The sequence below is a fragment of the Bos indicus genome, chromosome 5 (genome assembly GCF_029378745.1).
Source record: "Bos indicus isolate NIAB-ARS_2022 breed Sahiwal x Tharparkar chromosome 5, NIAB-ARS_B.indTharparkar_mat_pri_1.0, whole genome shotgun sequence".
NCBI classification, from domain to species: Eukaryota; Metazoa; Chordata; class Mammalia; order Artiodactyla; family Bovidae; genus Bos; species Bos indicus.
In genome coordinates this window covers 44536492-44560817 of record NC_091764.1, presented here as the reverse complement: position 1 = coordinate 44560817, position 24326 = coordinate 44536492, and the positions used below count along the sequence as shown (strand labels likewise).

General features: G+C 38.0%; 1 protein-coding gene across 1 annotated transcript; it reads left to right on the top strand.

The window, feature by feature from the left end:
* The first annotated feature begins 232 nt into the window (after positions 1-232).
* On the top strand, positions 233-24088 carry LOC109558714 (lysozyme C-2-like). Its single transcript, XM_019960047.2, has 4 exons — positions 233-368; positions 21177-21334; positions 22640-22713; positions 23979-24088. The coding sequence occupies exons 1-4, from the start codon at positions 233-235 to the stop codon at positions 24043-24045; spliced, it is 435 nt and encodes a 144-aa protein (XP_019815606.1). The 3' UTR covers positions 24046-24088.
* Positions 24089-24326: the final 238 nt, after the last annotated feature.

The window sequence follows — 24326 nt, the reverse complement described above, 5'->3', positions numbered from 1 at the left end:
CAATGTCATTTCATAATTTTCTTGCAGATTAGTTCTTAGGACATCAGAATGTCCCTCTTCAGACATAAGAAAGAAAAAATTTAAAGTCAGTGGACCAATAAGCATTTCCTATTTACCACATGTCTCAAAGGGTGGAGCTTCCAAACCTGTCAGATAAGAGGGAAGTGAAAAGATGTTAAATACCAAGACCAGCTCACCCTGGTCAGCCTGGACTTTTGGCTTCTCAGTCAAGATGAAGGCTCTCCTTATTCTGGGGCTTCTCCTCCTTTCTGTCCCTGTCCAGGGCAAGGTCTTTGAGAGATGTGAGCTTGCCAAAACTCTGAAAAGACTTGGAATGGATGGCTTTAGGGGAGTCAGTCTGGCAAATTGTAAGTTAACTTCTCTTTCTCCTTTCAAACAGGTAATCATGTGTGGAACAGATACTAATAGAAGATGAATAATAAGAAAGGGACTTTGAACAAATGGTTTTTTTCTTTCTTGGTGGGTTTGTACACTTACAATTATTCAAAACATTGACTTGTTCCTTTAGAATCAAATGTACCAAGTGAAGGATTGATGCATGAAAGGGTCAAATTCTACAACATTCTAAGCATACCAGGTCCCCATGTACTCCTCTCAGTTCAGTTCAGTCACTCAGTCATGTCCAACTCTTTGCAACCCATGAATTGCAGCACGCCAGGCCTCCCTGTCCATCACCAACTCCCAGAGTTCACTCAAATTCAAGTCTGTCGATTCGGTGATGCCATCCAGCCATCTCATCCTCTGTTGTCCCCTTTTCCTCCTGCCCCCAATCCCTCCCAGCATCAGAGTCTTTTCCAATGAGTCAACTCTTCGCATGAGGTGGCCAAAGTACTGGAATTTCAGCTTTAACATCATTCCTTCCAAAGAACACCCAGGACTGATCTCCTTTAGAATGGACTGGTTGGATCTCCTTGCAGTCCAAGGGACTCTCAAGAGTCTTCTCCAACACCACAGTTCAAAAGCATCAATTCTTTGGCACTCAGCTTTCTTCACAGTCCAACTCTCACATCCATACATGACTACTGGAAAAACCATAGCCTTGACTAGATGGACCTTTGTTGGCAAAGTAACATCTCTGCTTTTGAATATGCTATCTAGGTTGGTCATAACTTTCTTTCCAAGGCGTAAGCACCTTTTAATTTCATGGCTGCAGTCACCATCTGCAGTGATTTTGGAGCTCCAAATAATAAAGTCTGACACTGTTTCCACTGTTTCCCCATCTATTGCCACTAAATTTGCCAGCTGGCACATGTAGGCTGACTATTACATAAGATACATTTGAGAACCTGGAATGTGTCTGTCAGCCCTTGGTGTTTTACTTCAGCCATTTCCAGTTTGGAACTTGGGTTCTGTAAGCCTGAGTAAGGTACTACTTTTCTCATTTTTAATCTTCCTACCATGATGTTGGCTTTTAACAGCAAAGTTTTTTTCAAAATTACATTGAACTCTCAAAAATTGATTGATTTCTCCTCAATCAATATTGGCACAAGGATCCCTGAAATGCAGCATAAAACATCATTTTTAAATTCTGACTCTAATTCATTAATTGTTTTTCATTTTCTTCCACAGAATTCAAGGTGTGCTCTAAGGAAAAGATTTTTGGACTTTAGTCCATATTTGTCAATGTCATCACTGTATTTTTCAGGTTGAATTCAGACATATCCTTTCCATAGCTATTTTTTTTAATGAATGAGCCAATGGCTAGATGAATGGATAGTTGAAATAGTTTTTCCTAATCTTTGATTCTTGTTGTCTGGTTTCTAGTTTGATACCCAAATTCAGCTTTCAGTTCAGTTTAGTCACTCAGTCCTGTCCGACTCTTTGAGATCCCATGGACTGCAGCATGCCAGGCTTCCCTGTCCATCACCAACTCCCCAGAGCCTACTCAAACTCACGTCCATCGCATCAGTGACGACATCCAACCATCTCATCCTTTGTCGTCCCCTTCTCCTCCCACCTTCAATCTTTCCCAGCATCAGGGTCTTTGCATCAGGTGGACAAAGTATTGGAGTCTCAGCTTCAGCATCAGTCCTTCCAATGAATATTCAGGACTGATTTCCTTTAGGATGAACTGGTTGGATCTCCTTACAGTCCAAGGGACTCTCAAGCGTCTTCTCCAACACCATAGTTCAAAAGCATCAATTCTTCAGTACTCAGCTTTCTTTATAGTCCAACTCTCACATCCATACATGAATACTGGAAAAACCATAGTTTTGACTAGATGGACCTTTGTTGGCAAAGTAATGTCTCTGCTTTTTAATATGCTGTTGAGGTTGGTCATAGCTTTTCTTTAAAGGAGCAACTGTCTATTAATTTCATGGCTGCAGTCACCATCTGCAGTGATTGTGGAGCCCCCAAAAATAAAGTCTCTTACTGTTTCCATTGTTTTCTTATCTATATACTATGGAGTGATGGGACTAGATGCCATGATCTTACTTTTCTGAGTGTTGAGTTTTAAGCCAACTCTTTTCACTGTCCTCTTCCACTTTCATCAAGAGGGTCTTTAGTTCTTCATCATTTTCTGCCATAAGGGTGGTATCATCTGCATATCTGAGGTTATTGATATTTCTCCTGGTAATCTTGATTCCAGCTTGTGCTTCATCCAACCTGGAATTATACATGGTATACTCTGCATATAAGTTAAATTAGCAGAGTGACAATATACAACCTTGATGTACTCCCTTTAACCATATTACCATTTGTTTCATCTTTCTATACAGGGTGGCATGGAAAAACAAGTGTCAAACCAAGATCTCAGGAGTTATGTTCAGGATTGCAGAGTCTAGCAGTGGCGTTTTCTTTCTTCAGCTTATTTCATCTCTTTTTCATATTAAGGAAATAATAGTTGAGTGGAAGTTTATGCTACCGTTCTTTCAAACAAATAATGTTTTTATAGAAGCGGAAGCACATGGTCTTCCTTCTAAGAGGCTTAATGTTTGCCTCATGTGTTTATTGTTTGATATTAGCCTAGAGTATATTTACGTTTGTTAATTGACTTAAGCTAGTGAATATTTGTCTAAAATGTTGATTATCAAATATATCTCCAGTACATTCATTTCTTAATTAAATAACCCAGACGTAATCTTGAATGACGCAAGTACTCCTCAATACTCAATATAAATATAACAAAAGAATACCTTTTTGTTATATTAAACAAATTGATCTTAGGCAAAAATCCCACCTGTGTAAGCCTGTGACACCTTCATCTGTGGAGTTGTCTCTAAAAATAGTAAAAGATAACTACTCTTGTTGGGCAATATAAAATTTAAAAGGAAGCAGAATGCCAAATAGCTAAAAATGAAAACAGCCTGCCCTAAGGATTTTGTTTTCATAAAGTGTGACCTTTGAATTAGATGTTTTCTTAGAAATGCTGCATTTACACAACTTTAGGAATAAACTCAGAATTTATTTATCAACGTATTTTAAGCCTTTTAAAAAACTCATTTATGCACCTTGCTGATTGTGAAAGAATATAAAGAAGGATTAGATAAATTGTTGCTTTCTCTTAATTTTATTTGCTTAGATTAATGCCTTATGACTGAATTCAGAGGCAGATAATTTTGCAAATATTGAAATCATTGCTAATTAATCACAGGTATGAAATCATGCATGCTAAGCATTTTCAATACATCTTTGCAATTCATATCTTGTCTTTTTCTGTTCAGAGCGATTTAGTGTCTCTGAAAAAGTGCCTATGTATATCTTAGGAAAAAATGATGTGACACTTGGTATTTCCTACCTCCTTACCTGTACCAAAGAAGATGGATATGGCTGCAGAAAAATTCATAAGCATGTTCACAGATCTCACTTTATTTATTTATTTTTGTACTTTCGGCCATGCCACTGGCTTGAGGGATCTTAGTTCTCTGACCAGAGATTGAACCCCCACCCTCACCAGTGAAAGCTGGGGTCCTAACCACCAGACCCCGAGGGAGTTTCCCTCACATTAAATTCATAACCACAAATCTCAAATGGCCTCTCAAGTCTGCCTGGTTGTCTTAGTCACTTCTCTGCAATCCTTCAGTGTTGGTGTCCTGACTCTTCAAAATGGCTGCCATTTTACTTCTCTCACTTCAAAGTCCCATTTACCATTTACTTCTCTCATTTCAAAGTCTCATTTACCATTTACTTCTCTCATTTCAAAGTCCCAGCACACATGCCAACCACTGGCCTTCCACACTCTTCTCTCAGTAGATAACCTGGCCTCACTTTACACTGCCAGAACAGAAGCAACTGATACAAAATTCTCCGCTCCTGGCCACCATATAAAGCTCACATTTTCCCTGGGCTCACCCTCCCTTCCTTAGCCTTTTTTCACTGGGATGAAGGGCCTTTGTTCCTGCCAATGGCAGTGTATCCACATGCAGTTTTTTTTTTTTTTTTTACTTTTTATTTTGTGTTGGGATACAGCTGATTAACAAACAATGTTGTGATAGTTTCAGATGAACAGCGAAGGAATACAGCCATACACGTACATGTCCCCCAAACCCTCCTCCCATCCAAGCTGCCACTTAGCACTGAGCAGAGTTCCATGGACTCTACAGTAGGTCCTTGTTGGTTATCCATTTTAAATAAAGCAGTGTGTACGTGTCCATCCCAAACTCTCTAACTATCCCTACCCTCATCCTTCCCCAGGGCAATTATAAGCTCGTTCTCTAAGTCAGCGAGTCTCTTTCTGTTTTGTAAGTTCATTTGTATCATTTCTTTTTAGATCCCACATATAAGGGTGCTATATGATATTGCTCCTTCTCTGTCTGGCTTACTTTCACTCAGTATGACACTCTCTAGGTCCACCTATGTTGCTACCAATGGCATTATTTCATTCTTGCTTATGGCTAATACTTCATTGTATATATGCACCGCATCTTCTTTATCTGTTCCTCTGTTGATGGACATTTAGGTTGTTTCCATGTCTTGGCTATTGTAAACAATCCTGCAATGAATATTGGGATGCGTGATTATTTTCAGATAATGTTTTTCTTTGGATATATGCCCAGAGTGGGATTGCAGGGTCATGTGGACGGGTCGTGGTGTGGAGTTCTGACAAAATGTGGTCCATTGGAAAAGAGAATGGCAAATCACTTCAGTATTCTTGCTTTGGAACCCCATGAACAGGATTAAATGGCAAAAAGATAAGACACTGAGAGATGAGCCCCTGAGGTCAATAGGTGTCCAATATGCTACTGGAAAGACTGGAGGAATAGCTCCAGAAAGAATGAAGAGGCTGAGCCAAAGCAGAAATGACACCCAGTTCTGGATGTGTCTGGTGGTGAAAGTTAAGTCCAATGCTGTAAAGAACAATATTGAATAAGAGCCTGGAATGTTACATCCATGAATCAAGGTAAATCGGATGTGGTCAAACAGGAAATTTGGCCTTGGAGTAAAAAATGAAGTAAGGCAAAGGCTAACAGAGTTTTGCCAAGAGAACGAGCTGGTCTTAGCAAACACCCTCTTCCAACAACAAAAGAGATGACTCTACACATGGACATCACCAGATGGTCAATACTGAAATCCGATTGATTATATTCTTGGCAGCCGAAATGGAGAAGCTCTGTACAGTCAGCAAAAACAAGACCTGGAGCTGACTATGACTCAGATCATGAGCTCCCTATTGCAAAACTCAGACTTAAATTGAAGAAAGTAGGGAAAACCACTAGGCCATTCAGGTAGGACCTAAATTAAATCCCTTATGATCTTACAGTGGAAATGACAAATAGATTCAGGGGATTAGGTCTGATAGACAGAGTGCCTGGAGCAATATGGATGCAGGTACAGGAGGCAGTTACCAAAACTATCCCCAAGAAAATAAAATGAAAGAAGGCAAAATGGTTGTCTGAGGAGGCCTTACAAATAGTTGAGAAAAGAAAAGTGAAAGGCAAAGGAGAAAGAGAAAGATATACCCATCTGAATGCAGAGTTCCAAAGAAGAGCAAGGAGAGATAAGAAAGCCTTCTTAAGTGAACAATGCAAAGAAATAGAGGAAAACAATAGAATGGGAAATATTAGAGATCTCTTCAAGAAAATAGAGATACCAAGGGAACATTCCATGCAAAGATGGGTACAATAAAGGACAGAAAAGGTAAGTAGTAACAGAAGCAGAAGATATTAAGAAGAAGTGGCAAGAATACACAGAAAAACTATACAAAAAAGGTCTTAATGACCTGGATAACCACGATGGTGCGGTCATTCACCTAGAGACATACATCCTGGAGTGTGAAGTCAAGTGGGCCTTAGGAACAAAGGTAGTGGAGGTGATGGAATTTCTGCTGAGCTATATCAAATCCTAAAAGATGATGCTGTTAAAGTGCTGCACTCAATATGCCAGTGAATTTGGAAAACACAGCAGTGGCCACAAGACTGATAAAGGTCAGTATTCAATCCAATCTCAGAGAAGGGCAATGCCAAAGAATGTTCAAACTATTGTAAAGTTGTACTCATTTCACATGCTAGTAAGGTTATGCTCGAAATCCTTCCAGCTAGGTTTCTACAGTATGTGAACCAAGAACTTCCAGATGTACAAGCTGAATTTAGAAAAGGCAGAGGAACCATAGATCAAATTGCCAACATTCATTCGGTCATAGGAAAAGCAAGAAAATTCCGGAAAAACATTTACTTCAGCTTCATTGACTATGTGAAAGCCTTTGACTGTGTGAATCACAACAAACTGTGGAAAATTCAAGAGATGGGAATACCAGACCACCTTACCTGCCTCCTGAGAAATCTGTATGCAGATCAAGAAGCAACAGTTAAAACCAGATATGGAAAAATGGACTAGTTAAAAATTGAGAAAGGAGTACATCAAGGCTGTATATCATTCAGTCTACTTATTTAACTTTTATGCAGAGTACATCATGTGAAATGCTGGGCTGGATGAATCATAAGCTGGAATCAAGATTGCTGGGAGAAATATTAATAACCTCGGGTATGCAGATGACACCACTCTAATAGCAGAAAGCTAGAGGAGCTAAAGATCCTTTTGATGAAGGTGAAAGAGGAGAGTGAAAAAGCAGACTTAAAACTCAGCATTTAAAAAACTAAGATAATGGCATCTGGTCTCATCACTTCATGGCAAATAGATGGGGAAAAAACAGAAATAGTGACAGAGTTCATTTTATTGGGCTCCAAAATCACCTTGGATGGTGACTGCATCCATGAAATTAAAAGATGCTTGTTCCTTGGAAGAAAAGCTATGACAAACCTAGACAGCATATTAAAAAGCAGAGACATCACTTTGCTTGAACCATCACAACCAAGGTTCACATAGTCCAAGCTATGGTTTCTCCAGTAACCATGTATGGATGTGAGAGTTGGACCACAAAGAAGGATGAGTACTGAAGAACTGATGCTTTCAAACTGGTGTTGGAGAAGACCCTTGAGACTCCCTTGGACTGCAAGGAGATCAAAGCAGTCAGTTTTAAAAGAAATCAATCCCGAATATTCATTGGAAGGACTGATGCTGAAGCTGAAGCTCCAATACTTTGGCCACCTGATGTGAAGAGCCAGCTTATTGGAAAAGACCCTGAAATGCTGGAAAAGATTGAGGGCAGGAGAAGAAAGGGGCAACAGAGGATGAGATGGTTGGATGGCTTCATTGACTCAATGGACATGAGTTTGAGCAAACTCCGGGAGACAGTGAAGGTCAGGGAACCCTGGCCTGCTGCGGTCCATGGGGCCGCAAAGGGTCGGACATGACTTCGCAACTGAAAAACAAAAACAGTTGCTCTATTTTATACTGTTGTCCATAGTGACTTTACTAATTTATATTCCCACCAACAGTGTAGGAGGGTTCCCCTGTCTCGACATCCTTTCCAGCATTTATTTTTTCCACAGGCAATCTTCATCACAGCCCTCTTATTACTCCAGTTCAAGCTGAGTGTTTTCTGCATCTGAGTTTCTCCCTCTTTGCTGGATGATTTTTATCACCATGCAAAGTGCCCTGGTAAACGTCTATCTTACAAAGAACTCTCCATGGACTCTACATAACCCTCCAAGGACAACATCATTCTCTATTCCCTTTATAGGAACACTTCTGGGGTGAGATATCTATGCTAATCTTCTCTGTATCCTTCCAATTTTTGTATATTTGCTGCAGAGGCAAGCACAACTGTGAATTTTAAAGTAACTCATCTTTAGCCAGTCTTTCTAAAGCATTTAACAAAGTTTTCTTTGAACCAATTGTGTTCATAGTTGTATTTTGTTGGTTTCCATAATACCAAGCCACGAAATCACTGGAAAAAGTACTATTGATATAGTTTAGGAACACATGCCTGAGTCTGATGGAATGTAATTAGTAACCAGAAGTTTCTGGACTTAAATGTGTGAATAAGTCAGTTTTATAGAAAGACTGTATAGCTAGGCTGTGTAAAGTTCTTATAATTGGGTACTCAGGTTATTCCACTAGATTTCTGACTTGTATAAAGGATACTCTAATGATATCGTTACAAGTAAATCTAAATGCATAGCTTTTCCGAAAAGTAGTTTCTTGTGGTGCTTGATTTAATAAGTATGAACAATTGAAATTTTCTGATACACGAAGTTGCTCTCTGACTTTCACCACATCTATACGTGAAGATGCATATTTTCCCACAGCTTTTTCAATAATGGGTGCTTTAAAATATATTTATTTTAGTGGTAAAAGTTGGTATCTTTTAAAATATTTTGTGATTTTTTTTTTTACAGTAGCTTAAACTCTTTTACATTTTAAAATATTTTAGGTATTTAAAAATATTAGTGTACTGCCATCTAGTGATAACTTTGTAAGAAAGAAAAGGGTAAGTCATACTTCAGTAATTTCATCTTATAATAGAGGAAACAGTTAAGCATATGCATTCATACCCCAAGTAATATAACCAATTAAGTGCGAACTCAAGAACAGAAAAATCCAAGCCAAGCTCTCATCCAAGAAAGATCTGAAAGATTCTTTTCTAATCCATTGTTCCTCCTAAGTCACAGCAGTACAGTCAAACCCAAAGTTCAGATGGTGAGGAAAATAATATTCTCATTCTTCTGATGAAAGCAGTTAATAAAACCTTTTTATATTTATACTGAAAATATTTCTAAATTTGCTCAATGCTCATAAAAAGAGTCATTTGAAGGAAAGGAGTTTTGTACCTACATATTTTGCATTTATATATAGATTATTTGGGAAATATATTTAACATCTCTTTGAAGAGTATAGAATTCTAATGTCATTCTGAATAGATTTCTCATGGTAGTTATAAGAGTGTGGGCTTAATTTTACTTAGTTACATAGTACCTGTTTTGTTTTTATCCCTAGGTGAAAGAGCCTATTTTTTTTTTGGCATTTGAGTGCCCACTCTGATGCTATACATGACATTTGGAAAGGGGATATGAGTCAAGGAATATTCTTTCTGTCCTTTGAGAGTCAAGAAATAATTTATACCCAATGAATACTCAAAATGACTACAATGTGCAAAATTCCATGAGCACACAAAGAAAGAAAACCGTGTGTTGTCTTGGAAGAAAGCAGTTGAAGGGACATACTGGCCACTTTCCCATATGGTATTTTTAATGTAAGCACCAAATCAATTCCATTGGAGTTCCTCATTTTACAGGTGTGGAAAGAAATTTAGGAAGATTCAGTAGCAAAGCAGTAATCCACTTAGGATCAGAAGAGCCAATCTAGAGCATGTGACAGGGGGACTTAGTGGCGATTACTTACAGAAGACGGGAGACGGCATGAAAGACTCCCCAGATAAAGCATCAGGATCAACAGGTTAGAAAACTTTGTGAACACAACAGTATAGAAACCAGATATAAAGTAGCTAGTATTAAATCTAATAAAGAGTTCAAGCCCTTTTGGAGAAAGTTTTAAACCTTTAATGGAAGGCACTAATATAGACCCAAAGTCAACAGACATACCAAGTTCATGAACAGGAAAGTTTAACGTAGTAAGTGTGACAATTCCCTCCAAAGTGACTTAGCATTAATGCAAAGCCTATTAAAATTCCAAGAGGTTTTTCAAATCTTACTGGATATGACAATCTAGTTCTAAATTTTATGTGGAATTAAAAGTAAATGAAGAAAGAGACTAGGGAAGAGTTGCTCCATCAAATTCCAAGAGGTTTTTCAAATCTTACTGGATATGACAATCTAGTTCTAAATTTTATGTGGAATTAAAAGTAAATGAAGAAAGAGACTGGGGAAGAGTTGCTCCATCACATATGAAGGGCTATAATAAGATAGTGCAGACTTTCTACAAGAATAAACAAATAGGCCATGGAAAAATACAGAGGTACCAGAAACCATATGTATATGAAAACTAGAGTTTATGCTAAGATGGAAATTGCTACGGATTACACTGAAATAGAAAAATGAGATCTTTACCTAATACTACACATAAATATCAGTTGTAGGTGGATTAACGTGGACTTAATGGGAGGGGCAAAGATAGACTATTAAGAAGAAAATATAGAAAATAATTTTATGACCTCAGATTAAGGAAGAATTTTTTAATATACAAGTACAAATCATAACAGGAAAGATTGGTAAATGTGAATAAAGTAAGAACTTCTGTTCATTAGAAGATACCACAAAGGCAGAGAAAAGACAAGTCCTAATGACTATCTGGGGTGAGAAATAGTCTCTCAATAAATAAACAATTAACATACTGTTAAAAAAAAAAAAAAGACAAGTCCTAAAGTGGGGAAACATACTTGAAACATACAAAAGTGACAAAGGATTAATATCAAGTATATATAATAAACTACAGATCTATAAGAGAATGACCAAAATCCAGTAGGAAAATGAGCAACAAACATGAACTGGTATTTCACACACACACAAATAGTCCATAAATATATAAAATGATACCCAACTTCATCGGTAATCTAAGAAATGCACATTGAAATCACAGGTGCCATTTCATACCTGCTAGGTTGACCTCCCCCAAAAATTTAATCAGTTCTAAGTCAAGTAAATGTCCATATACCCTTCAGGGAAGCTTGCATCTTTGCACTTGGGGGGCATTTGCAATAATGCATACAGCCACATTATTTCTAACAGCAAAAAACTGGAAACAGCTCAGATGTCCACCAGTATTAGAGGAGATAAATAGTAGGACATCTATATAATGAAATACTACACAGGCTGAAAAGACAAGAACTCTAACAGCACACTATGACTTAAATGAATCTTAAAATTATGTTGACTGGAAGAAGCAAGTCACAGAAGAATTCACACAGTATTATTCTGTTTATACTACTGGCACGATCCAAGGATTCCAATTTCTCCACATCCTCACCAATGCTTATTTTATATGTTGTTTGGGGTTTTGTTATATTTTGGTTTTATAATGGCCATCCTAGTGGGTAGGAGATGATATCTCATTTTTAGTTTAATATGAATTTCTCTAGTGCTTACTGATGATGATGATCTTTTCATATGCTTGTTGGCCATTCCAGGGATCAAGCCCATGCCCCCCACAGTGGAAGGCGGAGTCATAACCACTGGACTGCCAGGGAAGTCCCTCTCTTACCCATTCTTTAATCAGGTTCATCGTTTTGGTGTTGAGGTGTTAAGAGTTCTTTATATATGCTAAATATTGCCCTTTATCAGATATATGATTTACAATTTTTCTCCCATTCCATAGTTACCTTTTCACTCTGTTGATTATTTACTTTAGTGTGCACAGGTTTTTAAGATATGAACCCGCTAATCTGTATTTGCTTTTGTTGCCTGTGTTTTTGGTGTCTTATCCAAGAAATCTTTGCCAGATCCAAGGTCATTAAGTTTTTCTCCTATGTTTGCATCCAGGAGTTTTACAGTTTTAGGAGGAGATGAGGATTGAGTACAGTTTTCAGAAAGAGTATGGCTACATTCAAATTTCCTACTTTTAGGTCCCAGAACCATGAATCAATGGGAGAGAAATTAAAGTGGCTTGACTGAGATAATAGCAGTAGAGAGGAAGTAAGACTGAGTATATTTTAAATGTAGAGCCAACTTCGTTTGTTGATGGACAAAAGGTGAATATGAGAGAAAGAAATCAAGGATATCTCTATAGTTTTTGACCTAAGAAAGATTTATTTATCTGTTTATTTTGGCTGTGCTGGGTCTCCACTGCTGTGCTCAGGCTTCCCCTGGTTGCAGTGAGTGGGGGATACTCTCTAGTTGTGGTGCATGGGCTTAGTTGCCTCACAGCATGTGGGATCTTCCTGGACCAGGGATAGAACCCATGTTCCCTGCATTGGCAGGTGGATTCTTAACCACTGGGCCACCAGGGAAGTCCAAAATTTTCTTATTGAGTATGTTGGGTTTGAGAAAATGATTAGACTACCAAATGGAAACATCAAGTACTCATTTGGATGTATATATCTGGAATTCACCAACTTGATGGATATGAGTTTGAGCAAGCTCTGGGAGTTGGTGATGGACAGGCAAGCCTGGCATGCTGCATGGGATCACAAAGAGTCAAACACGACTGAGTGACTGAACTGAACTGAGTCTGGAATTCTGGGACAATTTAATGGTTGGAGATATAATTGTGTGAGGTTATCAGTGCCCAGATAGTGTTTCAAGCAGTGGGACCAGGTGAGATCACCAGGAGATTGTTGATGGATAAAGAAAAAATGTCATCAGCCTGAACCATAGGGAGCTCCTATGCCTAGAAAAAGGGGAAATAGAATGATGCAATTAAAAAGACAGAGGCAGAAGCTTATGAGGTAAGAGAACCAAGGAAGAAAGGAAAAGGGTGAGAAGGGAAAGAAGAGAGAGAGGGAGGGAGAAAGGAGGGAAGACAGGGAAGGAGAAGGGAGAAAAAGAAGAGGAAAAGTAGAGGAAGGAAGAAAGGAGGGAGGGAGGGAAAGAGGGAAAGAAAAGTTGGGTGTCTCAGAAGCCAAGTTTCACAAAACAGGGAGTGAAGTGTGTCACATGCCACTGAGGGTTTTGATGAGATGAAGACTAATCTGAGCTTTTGGCTTGACATCTGGAATTCATTGGTGACTTCCAGTTGAATGATTTTAATGGAGTGGTGAGGATAAAAGGATGATTAGAGTGAATTCAGGAGGGAATGGAAGGAGAGAAAAGAGTTTTTAAAAGAGTAAAGAAATGGGAAAGTAACTGGAAGGGGATGTTGTTATTAATTGGTGGATGTCTGGAATCTTACACAAACCAAAGGTCATGATGATGTATTCAGGAATGGCCAAGCCATATTTGAAAGATCATCTTCCACTTGTTGACTTACACAAAGTTGAAGGCCCACAAGGAGCATTGATTTTTACAAAATATCCACCTTCCAGTGAGCCGGTTTTGAGTTGTGAGAGTATGTAAAGATCCAGAATAGTAATCTCATTAAGGCCTCCACAGTCCTAACAATGGAATTTCATATTTTTCTCACATAGTACACCTGTGTGTCCTCATAGGATACTTGAAAGGCATAATGAACTTTTACCAGAACATGGTATATATTGACTTCAAAAGAACCTTTGTTTCTAGCAAGGACACAAAGTCACTATAACTCTAGCCTTCTAGATTGTGGTCCCACTTACACTATGGAGAAGTTCATTTGCCTCCATATACAAATATACTCCTTAAATATATTTATTTATTCAGGATAATTTGTGAGTTAGCATATGAATTAGAGCCCATTCCTTTTGGGAAAAATCATGTAAGAGAATTCTTTTGTAAAAATGGAGAATACTACTAGGCTGTGAAATTGGTGACATCCTAGATCCAAAGTTCCTTTTACCTTCTACTTAGAAACCAGCCAGTGCAACAAGGTGGCAAGGGAGACACCCTCTGTATTTGCTTCCTAGCACTGCTGTAACAATGCACCACAAAAACAACAAATGTATTGATTCACGGTTCTGAGACCTAGAAGTAGGAAATTTTAATGCAGCCATACTCTTTCTGAAAACTGTACTCAATCCTCATCTCCTCCTAAAACTGTAAAACTCCTGGATGCAAACATAGGAGAAAAACTTAGTGACCTTGGATCTGGCAAAGATTTCTTGGATAAGACACCAAAAACACAGGCAACAAAAGCAAACATAGATTAGTGGGTTCATATCTTAAAAACCTGTGCACACTAAAGTAAATAATCAACAGAGTGAAAAGGAACTGTGGAATGGGAGAAAAACTGTAAATCATATATCTGATAAAGGGCAATATTTAGCATATATAAAGAACTCTTAACAGCTCAACACCAAAACGATGAACCTGATTAAAGAATGGGTAAGAGAGGGACTTCCCTGGCAGTCCAGTGGTTATGACTCCACCTTCCACCGTGGGGGGCATGGGCTTGATCCCTGGAATGGCCAACAAGCATATGAAAAGATCATCATCATCAGTAATCACTAGAGAAATTCATATTAAACTAAAAATGAGATATCATCTCCTACCCACTAGGATGGCCATTATAAAACCAAAATATAACAAAACCCCAAACAACAAATAAAATAAGCATTGGTGAGGATGTGGAGAAATTAGAATCCTTGAATACTGCCAGTAGGAATGTATTAATAATATGGTGTATGGACTGTGGAAATCAGCATGAAAATTCCTTTAAAAATTCAAAATAGAGCTTCCTTGTTGTTCAGTTGCTAAGCTGTGTCTGACTCTTTGTGACCCCATGGACTCAGCACACAGGCTTCCCTGTCCTTCACTATCTCCCAGAGTTTGCTCAAATTCATGTCCATTGACTTGGTGATGCTATCTAACCATTTCGTTCTCTGCCACCCCCTTCTCATTTGGCCTTCAATCTTTCCCAGCATCAGGGTCTTTTCCAATGAGTTGGCTCCTCGCATCAGTGGCTCAGTGGTAAAGAATCCAACTGCCAAAGCAGGAAACAGGGGTTCAAGCCCTGATCTGGAGGATCTCACATGCCACGGAGCAGCTAGGCCCATGGACCATAACTACTGAACCTGTGCTCTAGAGCCCAGTAGCTGTAACTACTGAAGCTCATGTGGCATAGAGCCCACACTCTGCAGTAGAGAAGGCACCTCAATGAGAAGCCTGCACACTGCAATTAGAGAGTAGCCCCCACTTGAGACAGCTAGAGAAAGCTTGTGCAGCAATGGGATTCTCCAGGCAAGAATACTGGAGTGGATTGCCATTCCCTTCTCCAGAGGAACTTCCCAACCCAGGGATCAAACGCTGGTCTTCTGCATCGCAGGCAGGTTCTTTACCGTTTGAGCTACAGGGAAGTCCTAACTGAAGACCCAGTATAGCAATAAATAAATAAATATATAAATAAATTTTTTAAAAAGCCCACATGTGTTAAAATGTAACCATTTCTCTTTATATTAAAAAACCCCCACAAAATAGAATTACCATGTGATCTGGCAATCCCTCTTCTCATATCCAAAAGTATTAAAAGACAGGATTTTGAAAAAAATATTTGCACACACATGTTCATTGTGGCATTTTACTCACAATATCCAAGAATGGAAGCAGTCCAAATGTCTGCTGATAAACGGATGAATAATGTGTGTTTTATTCATACAATGGAATATTCTTCAGTCTTAAAAGAAGGAAGAAATCCTGTCACATGCTGCAACATGGATGAGCCTTGAGAATATTATGCTGAGTTAAAAAAGCCAAACATAAAAGAACAAATACTGTATTATTCCACTTTTGCGAAACATCTTGATAAGTCACCAGCAAAAAATTGTGATTCTAGGTTTCCTGTAAAAATCATGGGAACAGAAAGTAGAATAGTGGTTGCCAGGTGCTTGGAGGAGAGAAAAATAGAGAGTTGTTTTTGGGTGGATATACAGCTTTACTTTTTCATGAAAAAGTTCTAGAGACCTATTACACAACAATGAATGTTGTGAATATAGTTGACTCTACTGAACTGTACACTTAAAAATGGCTAAGAGGTTAAATTTTATGTATTTTACAATTTTTAAACTGCAAAAATGTGATAATAAATGATTTAACACATTGTAAAAATAAGCCTGAGCTTATGCAAATATATGTAAATTGAGTTCTTAGATTGAATTTATAATTTTATCATCTCAAACATGTAGTAGAGATAACATAAACTTATTTGATGAGCCTAATTTATTTTATTAAAAAATATATTTAGTTATTTGCCTGCACCAGATCTTAGTTGTGGCATGCAGCATCTTTATTTGCAGCATGTGGGATCTAGTTTCCTAGACCAAGGACTGAACCTGGGCCTCCCTACTGGAAGCTCAGAATCTTAGCCACTGGACCACCAGGGAAATCCCATGACTAGTCTTAATTTATACAAATGTTTCTATTTTCTTTAAGCCAGTTAAATAGAGCCCTTTCACAAGTTTTTAGGAATATATCCAGAGGGAGAAAAATATCCCATATACATAACATATATACACAGATAAATATAGACTTACAGATAGATGCAGCAATCTTACAGGTCTCAATTAAACATTTTAGCCACATTCAGGTACAGTAGTACAAAACTCAATAGCTTAGGAAAGAATCGTTAGCTCTAAATGGTGTTTCTGCAGATGGAACAAGGTAAGTTTACACACTCAGATGGCTGACCCCTTTTACCAAGATTTATGGGTACACCTTCTAAGATTTTTACTTGTCTTTAAAAGGTAATCTTATGAAGGCTGTGGACAAGATCTGGAGTAAGGGAGCTTATGAAAGTATCAAATAACAGTTTGTTTTTAAAATCTATATATTTTTCCAGTCCCATGTTTGCTTTAGGATGCTTGCATTTCAAAGATATGGTAAGGTCAATATTTCTATAGCACTGAGAAAAAATTGTAGGGTTTATCTAAGAAGGAACTCAGGCATACTTGCCTATTATCAGAAATCTAAGTCAATTACTATAATACTTTGTTTAACAGTAAGATAGCATAGTTCAAGGATATGTAAATTAAAAAAAATTTTTTTGTAGTGGAGCCCCAAAATACGGGAAGGTCTGAACATGGTTGTGTCTGCTTAGAATATAACAGACAATAAATCAAGCCTACCTGTGCATTTTCTGGACCTTTGCCCAAACTCTTTGCCAGCTATCTTTATTTAATTTTTTATACCTGCTTGAGTGACGTCTGCAGTTATTGATGCTTATTTTCTGATCTTCCCCTCCTAATCTTAAGAAAGTGTTTTGTTTTTTTTTTTCCTTCACACTAACCAAGGTATTCTATACCTATCTTTCTCCTTCTTTCTTTCTTTTCGTTGCAATTTGATCTTCCCATAGGTAAAAATATGACCTTTGTTAAAATGTGGGCTCTCTTAAAATTCCTTTTAGGTGTAAAAGTTTAAATCTTAAATAAATGTATTCCAGTTGTGATTCTCAACCAGTGAGTCTATTATGGCTTGAAACTATTTTTAGGATTTAACCACGGACACAAGAGGTGTCTCTTAAGAAATGTAGCCCTCTCAAGATTAAGAGCCACTCCAGAGAAAGCCTAAGGAAGGAAAGACCTTCCTTGTTATAAGTGAAAAAGAAACCTCTATCTCCCACAAAGTGAGACACCTTGAATCACTGATCTCCTAACATGTGTTACCTGAAAGGTGATACTGCTATGAAAGTTTTTCCTTCACAAGCCTGGTAACGAAGGTAGAGGTGATAGAGGCCTTGAGAAACTAAGACCCCTTATTAAGACAAAGTCCTTTGAGAACCAGCACGGTTGGACAAAGAGAAGGTTGTCTGTCACTTACGTCTTAGGCTCCTAGCTGGCTGACTAGCTGCTGATGCAAGCTTGACAGACAACCTGCACCCCTCAAGTGGCAGAAACCAGAGGGAGGATTCTCACTGGTTACATAGCCAAGTTCTCAGCATATAAAACAAGGCAAATAGAGATTCTTATCTTATGGCTTTTCATCTTTATGACAAATGACAGAGACAAAGAAACATAACTCTTTCTGGGAGGTTAACAGTTAATAACTATAGGTGTTGATTACAAAAACCAAATTCACAAGAGTTATGATTCAAGATCTATTTTCACAAATGTTTTTCTCCTGCTGCTGTGAATTCAGAAAGGAAGGGACAAGGAGAAAGTTTTATCCTCCTCTCTTGACTGTGCACTACAGAGAGCTGGGAGACTGACATGGTAAGAATTCTTACTTTCTGGTGGTCTGTTGTCAGTTATCCCATATCTCAACTGCAGTCTCTAGGGAGAGTGGAGTATTCCAGCCTGTCATTGTTCCATCCTCATCACTAGAAACCGTACAGGATGAAACATTTGTTTCCCTTTTACCCTTTTCAGTTTTTGACTGGGTCTCTGTAATCACTGCAGATGGTGACTGCAGCCATGAAATTAAAAGACGCTTACTCCTTGGAAGGAAAGTTATGACCAACCTGGATGGCATATTGAAGAGCAGAGACATTACTTTGCCAACAAAGGTCCGTCTAGTCAAGGCTATGGTTTTTCCAGTGGTCATGTATGGATGTGAGAGTTGGACTGTGAAGAAAGCTGAGCGCCGAAGAATTGATGCTTTTGAACTGTGGTGTTGGAGAAGACTCTTGAGAGTCCCTTGGACTGCAAGGAGATCCAACCAGTCCATTCTGAAGGAGATCAGCCCTGGGATTTCTTTGGAAGGACTGATGCTGAAGCTGAAACTCCAGTACTTTGGCCAACTCATGCGAAGAGTTGACTCATTGGAAAAGACTCTGATGCTGGGAAGGATTGGGGGCAGGAGGAGAAGGGGACGACAGAGGATGAGATGGCTGGATGGCATCACTGCCTTGATGGACGTGAGTCTGAGTGAACTCTGGGAGTTGATGGACAGGGAGGCCTGGCATGCTGCGATTCATGGGGTCGCAAAGAGTCGGACATGACTGAGCGACTGAACTGACTGAACTGACTGACTGTAACCAAAAACAGATTAACAAGAGAAAAGGAAACAAGTATAGTAACATATACATTTCATGTATACTTATGAGAAATGCGGAGGTGAGTAACTCAAAGAAGTGGCTGGAATTTGGATTTATCGATCATCTTGACAAATAACAACATATATTGAGAGGAAAGACTACACAGAGAAAAAGAGTAATAGGGGCCAAGGGTGCCAAATTTCAGGACGATAAATACATTACAAACTGATGGAAGATAATATGTAGTCAAAATGGCTGTTTTGTAGTCTTCTGGTGCTGTCTTGAGGCTGGTAAGTGTTAAGGGTTGTTTCTACACAAATTTATGTTCTGCTTTCAGGATGATAAGGGGAGGAGAGAACATTTCTGGGATCTGATTCTTCTCAATTGCTTTCAGCTCAAAATAATCCTTGGGCAAAAGGCAAGATTTTGGGGTGGCATAGTCTGTTATTCCTCTGTAGGTTTTACTATAAAGTTCCCTTGGTTTACAATGACACTTTATGTCCTAACATGGAAATTGAAGTAAGGCATTGTCAGAAAGGAGTTAGGAATGTTATTCACATGATGCTTACTAATTATAATAAGACATGGATTTATAAATTAAGAATTTACAAGAGACAGCAAAAGTATTTAGTATAGGAATCTGGCTGAGCCACAGGGTGCTGTGCTGTACTGATCAGAACAACAGGCAGTGTGTCGTGTTCTTTTGTGAAAAGTATATATAAAATAATTTTAAGTGAAAAAGATAAAGACAATATACTGCAGACATATAAAATGACTTAATGTAAATGCATGTTAATCAAAGATGGGAGCTCATTTTCAGTTGAGTGAAATGTTCATTCAGGTTTTTTTTCTCTAAACTTGCTCAACTTCATAATAAAACAGGAGGAAATTTCTTTTTTGGCAATAGTGCTAATCCCAGTTTTTCCTGAGCAATGTCTTTAAGCAATCTCATTTCATTATTTTCTTGCAGGTTAATTCTTAGAGTATCAGAATATCTCTCTTCAAATGTAAGAAGGAAAACTTTTAAGTCAGTGGACCAATAAGCTCTTTCTGTTTTCCACATATCTCAGAGGGTGGAGTGACCAAACCAGTGATATAAGAGGGAAGTGAAAAGATGGTAAATAGCAAGTCCAGCTCACCCTGGTCAGTCTGGAGGTCTGGCTTCTCAGTCAGTGTGAAGGCTGTCCTTATTCTGGGGCTTCTCCTCCTTTCTGTCACTGTCCAGGGCAAGGTCTTTGAGAGATGTGAGCTTGCCAGAACTTTGAAGAAACTTGGATTGGATGGCTATAAGGGAGTCAGTTAACTCTGACTCTGTAAGTTAACTCTTCTTCATCCCTCCAAATAGGTAGCCAGGTGTGGAACAGATACTAATAGAGAATGAATAACAAGAAAGGGACTTTGGGTGAATGGCTTTTTTCTTTCTTGGAGGGTTTGTACACTTATATCAGCTTGTTCCTTTAGAATCAGATGTACAAGCTGAAGGATTGAGGCATGGGAAGTTCAAATTCTATACCGTTCTAAGCATGCCAGGTTCCCATGTACTCCTCTAGCACCACTAAGTTTGCCAGCTGGCACATGAAAGCTGACTATAAGACGTATTTCAGCACCTGGGATATCTCTTTCAAACACTTGATGTCTGACTCTATCCATTTCCAGTTTAGAAGTTGGGTTCTTCAAGCCTGAGTAAGACTAAGATTTTCAATCCCCCTCCCATGATGTTGCAGAGAAGCCAATGGCACCCACTCCAGTACTCTTGCCTGGAAAATCCCATGGATGGAGGAGCCTGGTGGGCTGCAGTCCATGGAATCGCTAAGAGTCGGACACGACTGAGAGACTTCATTTTCACGTTTCACTTTCATGCATTGGAGGAGAAAATGGCAACCCACTCCAGTGTTCTTGCCTGGAGAATCCCAGGGACAGGGGAGCCTGGTGGGCTGCCGTTTATGGGGCAAATTCACCTCAAATACCAAATTCACCTCTAGGTATCATAAGAAATTTTCTTTCATCCAGAAAATACTCATTTTTCCTAATAAAAGTATTTTCCACTAGTGTATATATCTGCATCAAACAACCAAACCCACTCAACAATTCTGTTGATTTTCTATTCTAGGCTCAACCTTACCTGAGAGATGGGAGCAGAAGAGCATCTTTTAATATTTAAAAAAATATATCATTTCATTGGTATTACCAAATGATTTGCCAATGAAAGAATTTTCTTAAAAGCCCTTTAACACAAAAGTGTTAAAATATTTCACAAGTAAATACATCTTTATACTTATAAAAAAGTCATTACTAAAGTAGAATTAGTTAAATTGAACTAATTGGGCTATGAACTCTAAGTCTAGTTGTGTTGCTGTTTATAATCTAAAAATATTTTTATTCAGGGTTGTGTTTGACCAAATGGGAAAGCAGTTATAACACAAAAGCTACAAACTACAATCCTAGCAATGAAAGCACTGATTATGGGATATATCAGATCAACAGCAAATGGTGGTGTAAAACCCCCAAAGCAGTTGACGGCTGTCCTGTGTCCCACAGCAGTAAGACAAAATGAAGTTGAGTGATGGCTCAGGCCGCATCTGGTTACCCCTATAAGAACAGAGATTCAGTAGAAATTAAAATGTCTTGAAGAGTTCATTAGGGACCTAGAAAAATTCCACCATAACTTCTATAAACACTCTATTATCCTTCTCCTAATTTCTTAACTAAGAAATTAAAGAGCTGGTATCTTAAAAGGTTGCTGTTTGCTAACATACAAGTTAATTTACACATCTGTTTAATTGGAGTGAAATAAACATTCTATTGAGTTTCTTTTGAAATAGAGATAACGTATAATCTTAGGTGCACAAAATATTGGAGAACAATCTAAAATTTATATTGTTAAATTTTTATACATTAAAATTCCTAATAAAGAAGATTAGTCTAAGAATATCTTTTGTAACCAGGTAATTTACTTTAAAAAATATTTTGTATTATAATCTGTGAAGTGAAATTCGCTCAGTTGTGTCCAACTCTTTGGGAACCCATGGACTATACCGTCCATGGAATTCTCCAGGCCAGAATACTGGAGTGGATATATGTTCCTTCTCCAGGGGATTTTCCCAACCCAAGGATCAATCCCAGGTCTCCTGCACTGCAGGTGGATTTTTTTTTTTTTTTTTGTAGGTGGATTCTTTACCAGCTGAGCCACCAATATATACACATCTATCCCACATATGAACATGTAAGCAATGTATTTCACATAAAAAGAAACTGTAGTAAATTTACTGCTTTACAATATGCTCTTTATTATACAAAATTGTTTTTATCAACAAATACCAATGTTTATTATATTTCAAGATGAATAAATTCCACTAAATAAATATTCTATAATTTATCTACCCAACTCACACTGTTAAGGACTTAGGCTATAATTTCTCCTTTTATTAATTGCTTTGAAACATCTTATACACACATCTTTGGATGCATCTCTTATTGTTTCTTTAGGTTAAACTTCCAGTAATAGAATTGCTAAGCAAAGAACTGCTAGACCAGTTTCTGCTTGTTTGTTTTGTTCTGTTTTTGTGGTGCATAGTAAGAAAAAGAAGCTTCTATCACATATTCAATAGTTCCAAAAATTCCAATGACTTTGGAAAATGAGAAACAGAATGCATTATTTCATGCCAAATTGGACGGAATAAGGAAAGAGTTTTCTTCCAACATCACAGATACACTCACTCTTAAAAAATAATTTTAGTTGTTTTTTCCTCAACCTAAGAGAATTTAGTTGTTCTTTCATTAACCTAAGAGAATAAACTTACATGAAATTTCTGTGTTGTTTTCATTTCTCACCACCTTATTTTCATAATTAATGGGAAATGACATAGCTAAAGCTGTAGCATGTGCAAAGAAGATTGTCAGCGAGCAAGGCATTACAGCATGGTATGTTGTTTTTGTTTGTTTGTTTGTTTTCTCCTTCCAGTTCTATTGAGATGTAATCGACATACAGCATTGTAGAAGTTTAGGGAGTATAGCCTAATGATTTGACTTACATACATCATGAAATTATTGTCACAATGTTTAGTGAACATCCATCATGTCATATGGATACAGAATTAAAGAAATATAAGAAAATGTGTGATCAAAATTCTCAGGCTTTACTCTCAACAGTTTTCATTATAACGTATAGCAGTGTTAATTGTATTGATCACATTCCAAATTACATCCTTAGTATTTATTTTTCTTATTCCTAGAAGTTTGTAGTACCTTTGACTGCCTTTGTCTAATTCCTCGCCCCTCACCCCTCAGCCTCTTACTTCTGGTAACCACATATCTGACCTCTTTTTCTATGAGTTTGTTTGTATGTTTGTGTTTGAAGTATAATGGACCTACAACAGTATGTAAGTTCATGTCACAGAGCATGGTATGTGTTAAGAATTAAAGAGGAGAGCTGGGGACTTCCCTGGTGTCCAGTGGTTGAGCCTTTTTGCTCCCAACACAGGGGATACTGGACAGGGAACCACTTGGCATGTGATGGAGCCAAAAAAAAAAAGGGTGATGGGGGGTGCTGGGGGCTTTTGGCAATGTCTCGGGCCAGGTGGGATTTTAGACCCCAATCCCACTACCAAGAATCAACCCCCAACCCCAGCATTGGAATGGCGGAGTCTTAACAACTGGACCACCAGGAAAGTCCCAGACGAGAGCTCTTTTATCCAAATTATGAGAGAAGCGAGGGAATATTCCTAAGTATGTTACTGAGAACTGAACATTACAGCTTTAGGTTTATGCTAGACAATTTATTACATATAAACAATCTATTTTCAGTGATTCAGAATCTTATTCTTTTATTCCTCAATTTATTTTAGGGGATTCTAGAGTTTTTAAGGTTTTACAGGCTCTACTAATTCCTTGTCATATCTTGAAATTATTTTTGGAATTAAGTAAATGTGGAATGCACTCTGCAGTTGTGTTGTGGACTACGTGGGACTCACCATTTGTGTTCGGCATTCTGTGCCCCAGTGAAGGGGTAGATGCGAAGTCCTTGGTATACATGTCTCCAGTTAATAAATAGCAATATTCGGATCTGTCTGTAGACTCTATGTCATGTACTGATAAACTATTTTATTCTCCCAAAGGATTTGAAGTATGTACATTACAATGAAGCTATGTTTTAGCCTAAGTACCATTTGTTTCATCTTTCTCCACAGGGTGGCATGGAAAAGTCATTGTCGAGACCATGACGTCAGCAGTTATGTTGAGGGTTGCACCCTGTAACTGTGGAGTTAACATTCTTCAGCTCATTTTGTCTCTTTTTCATATTAAGAAAGTAATAGTTGAGTGAAAGCTTATACCATCATTCTGTCAAGCAAATAATGGTTTTACAGAAGCAGGAGCTGTGGTCTTTCTTTTAAGAGACTTAAAATGTATTAATATGCTACTTGTTTGATACTAGGCCTACAACATTTCTGAGTTTGCTATTAGAACTAATGCTGGTGAATATTTGCCTAAAACCTTAATTATCAAATATATCTCCAGCATATTCAGTTCTTAATCAA

Bases quoted from the DNA above. Each gene is read 5' to 3' on its own strand.
- LOC109558714 (XM_019960047.2), top strand. From the start codon at position 233: ATGAAGGCTCTCCTTATTCTGGGGCTTCTCCTCCTTTCTGTCCCTGTC. The intron at 21,335-22,639 runs AAGACAAAATGA...TTATTTTCATAA, and splicing joins GTCCTGTGTCCCACAGCAGT to TTAATGGGAAATGACATAGC. The intron at 22,714-23,978 runs GTATGTTGTTTT...CTTTCTCCACAG, and splicing joins GAGCAAGGCATTACAGCATG to GGTGGCATGGAAAAGTCATT.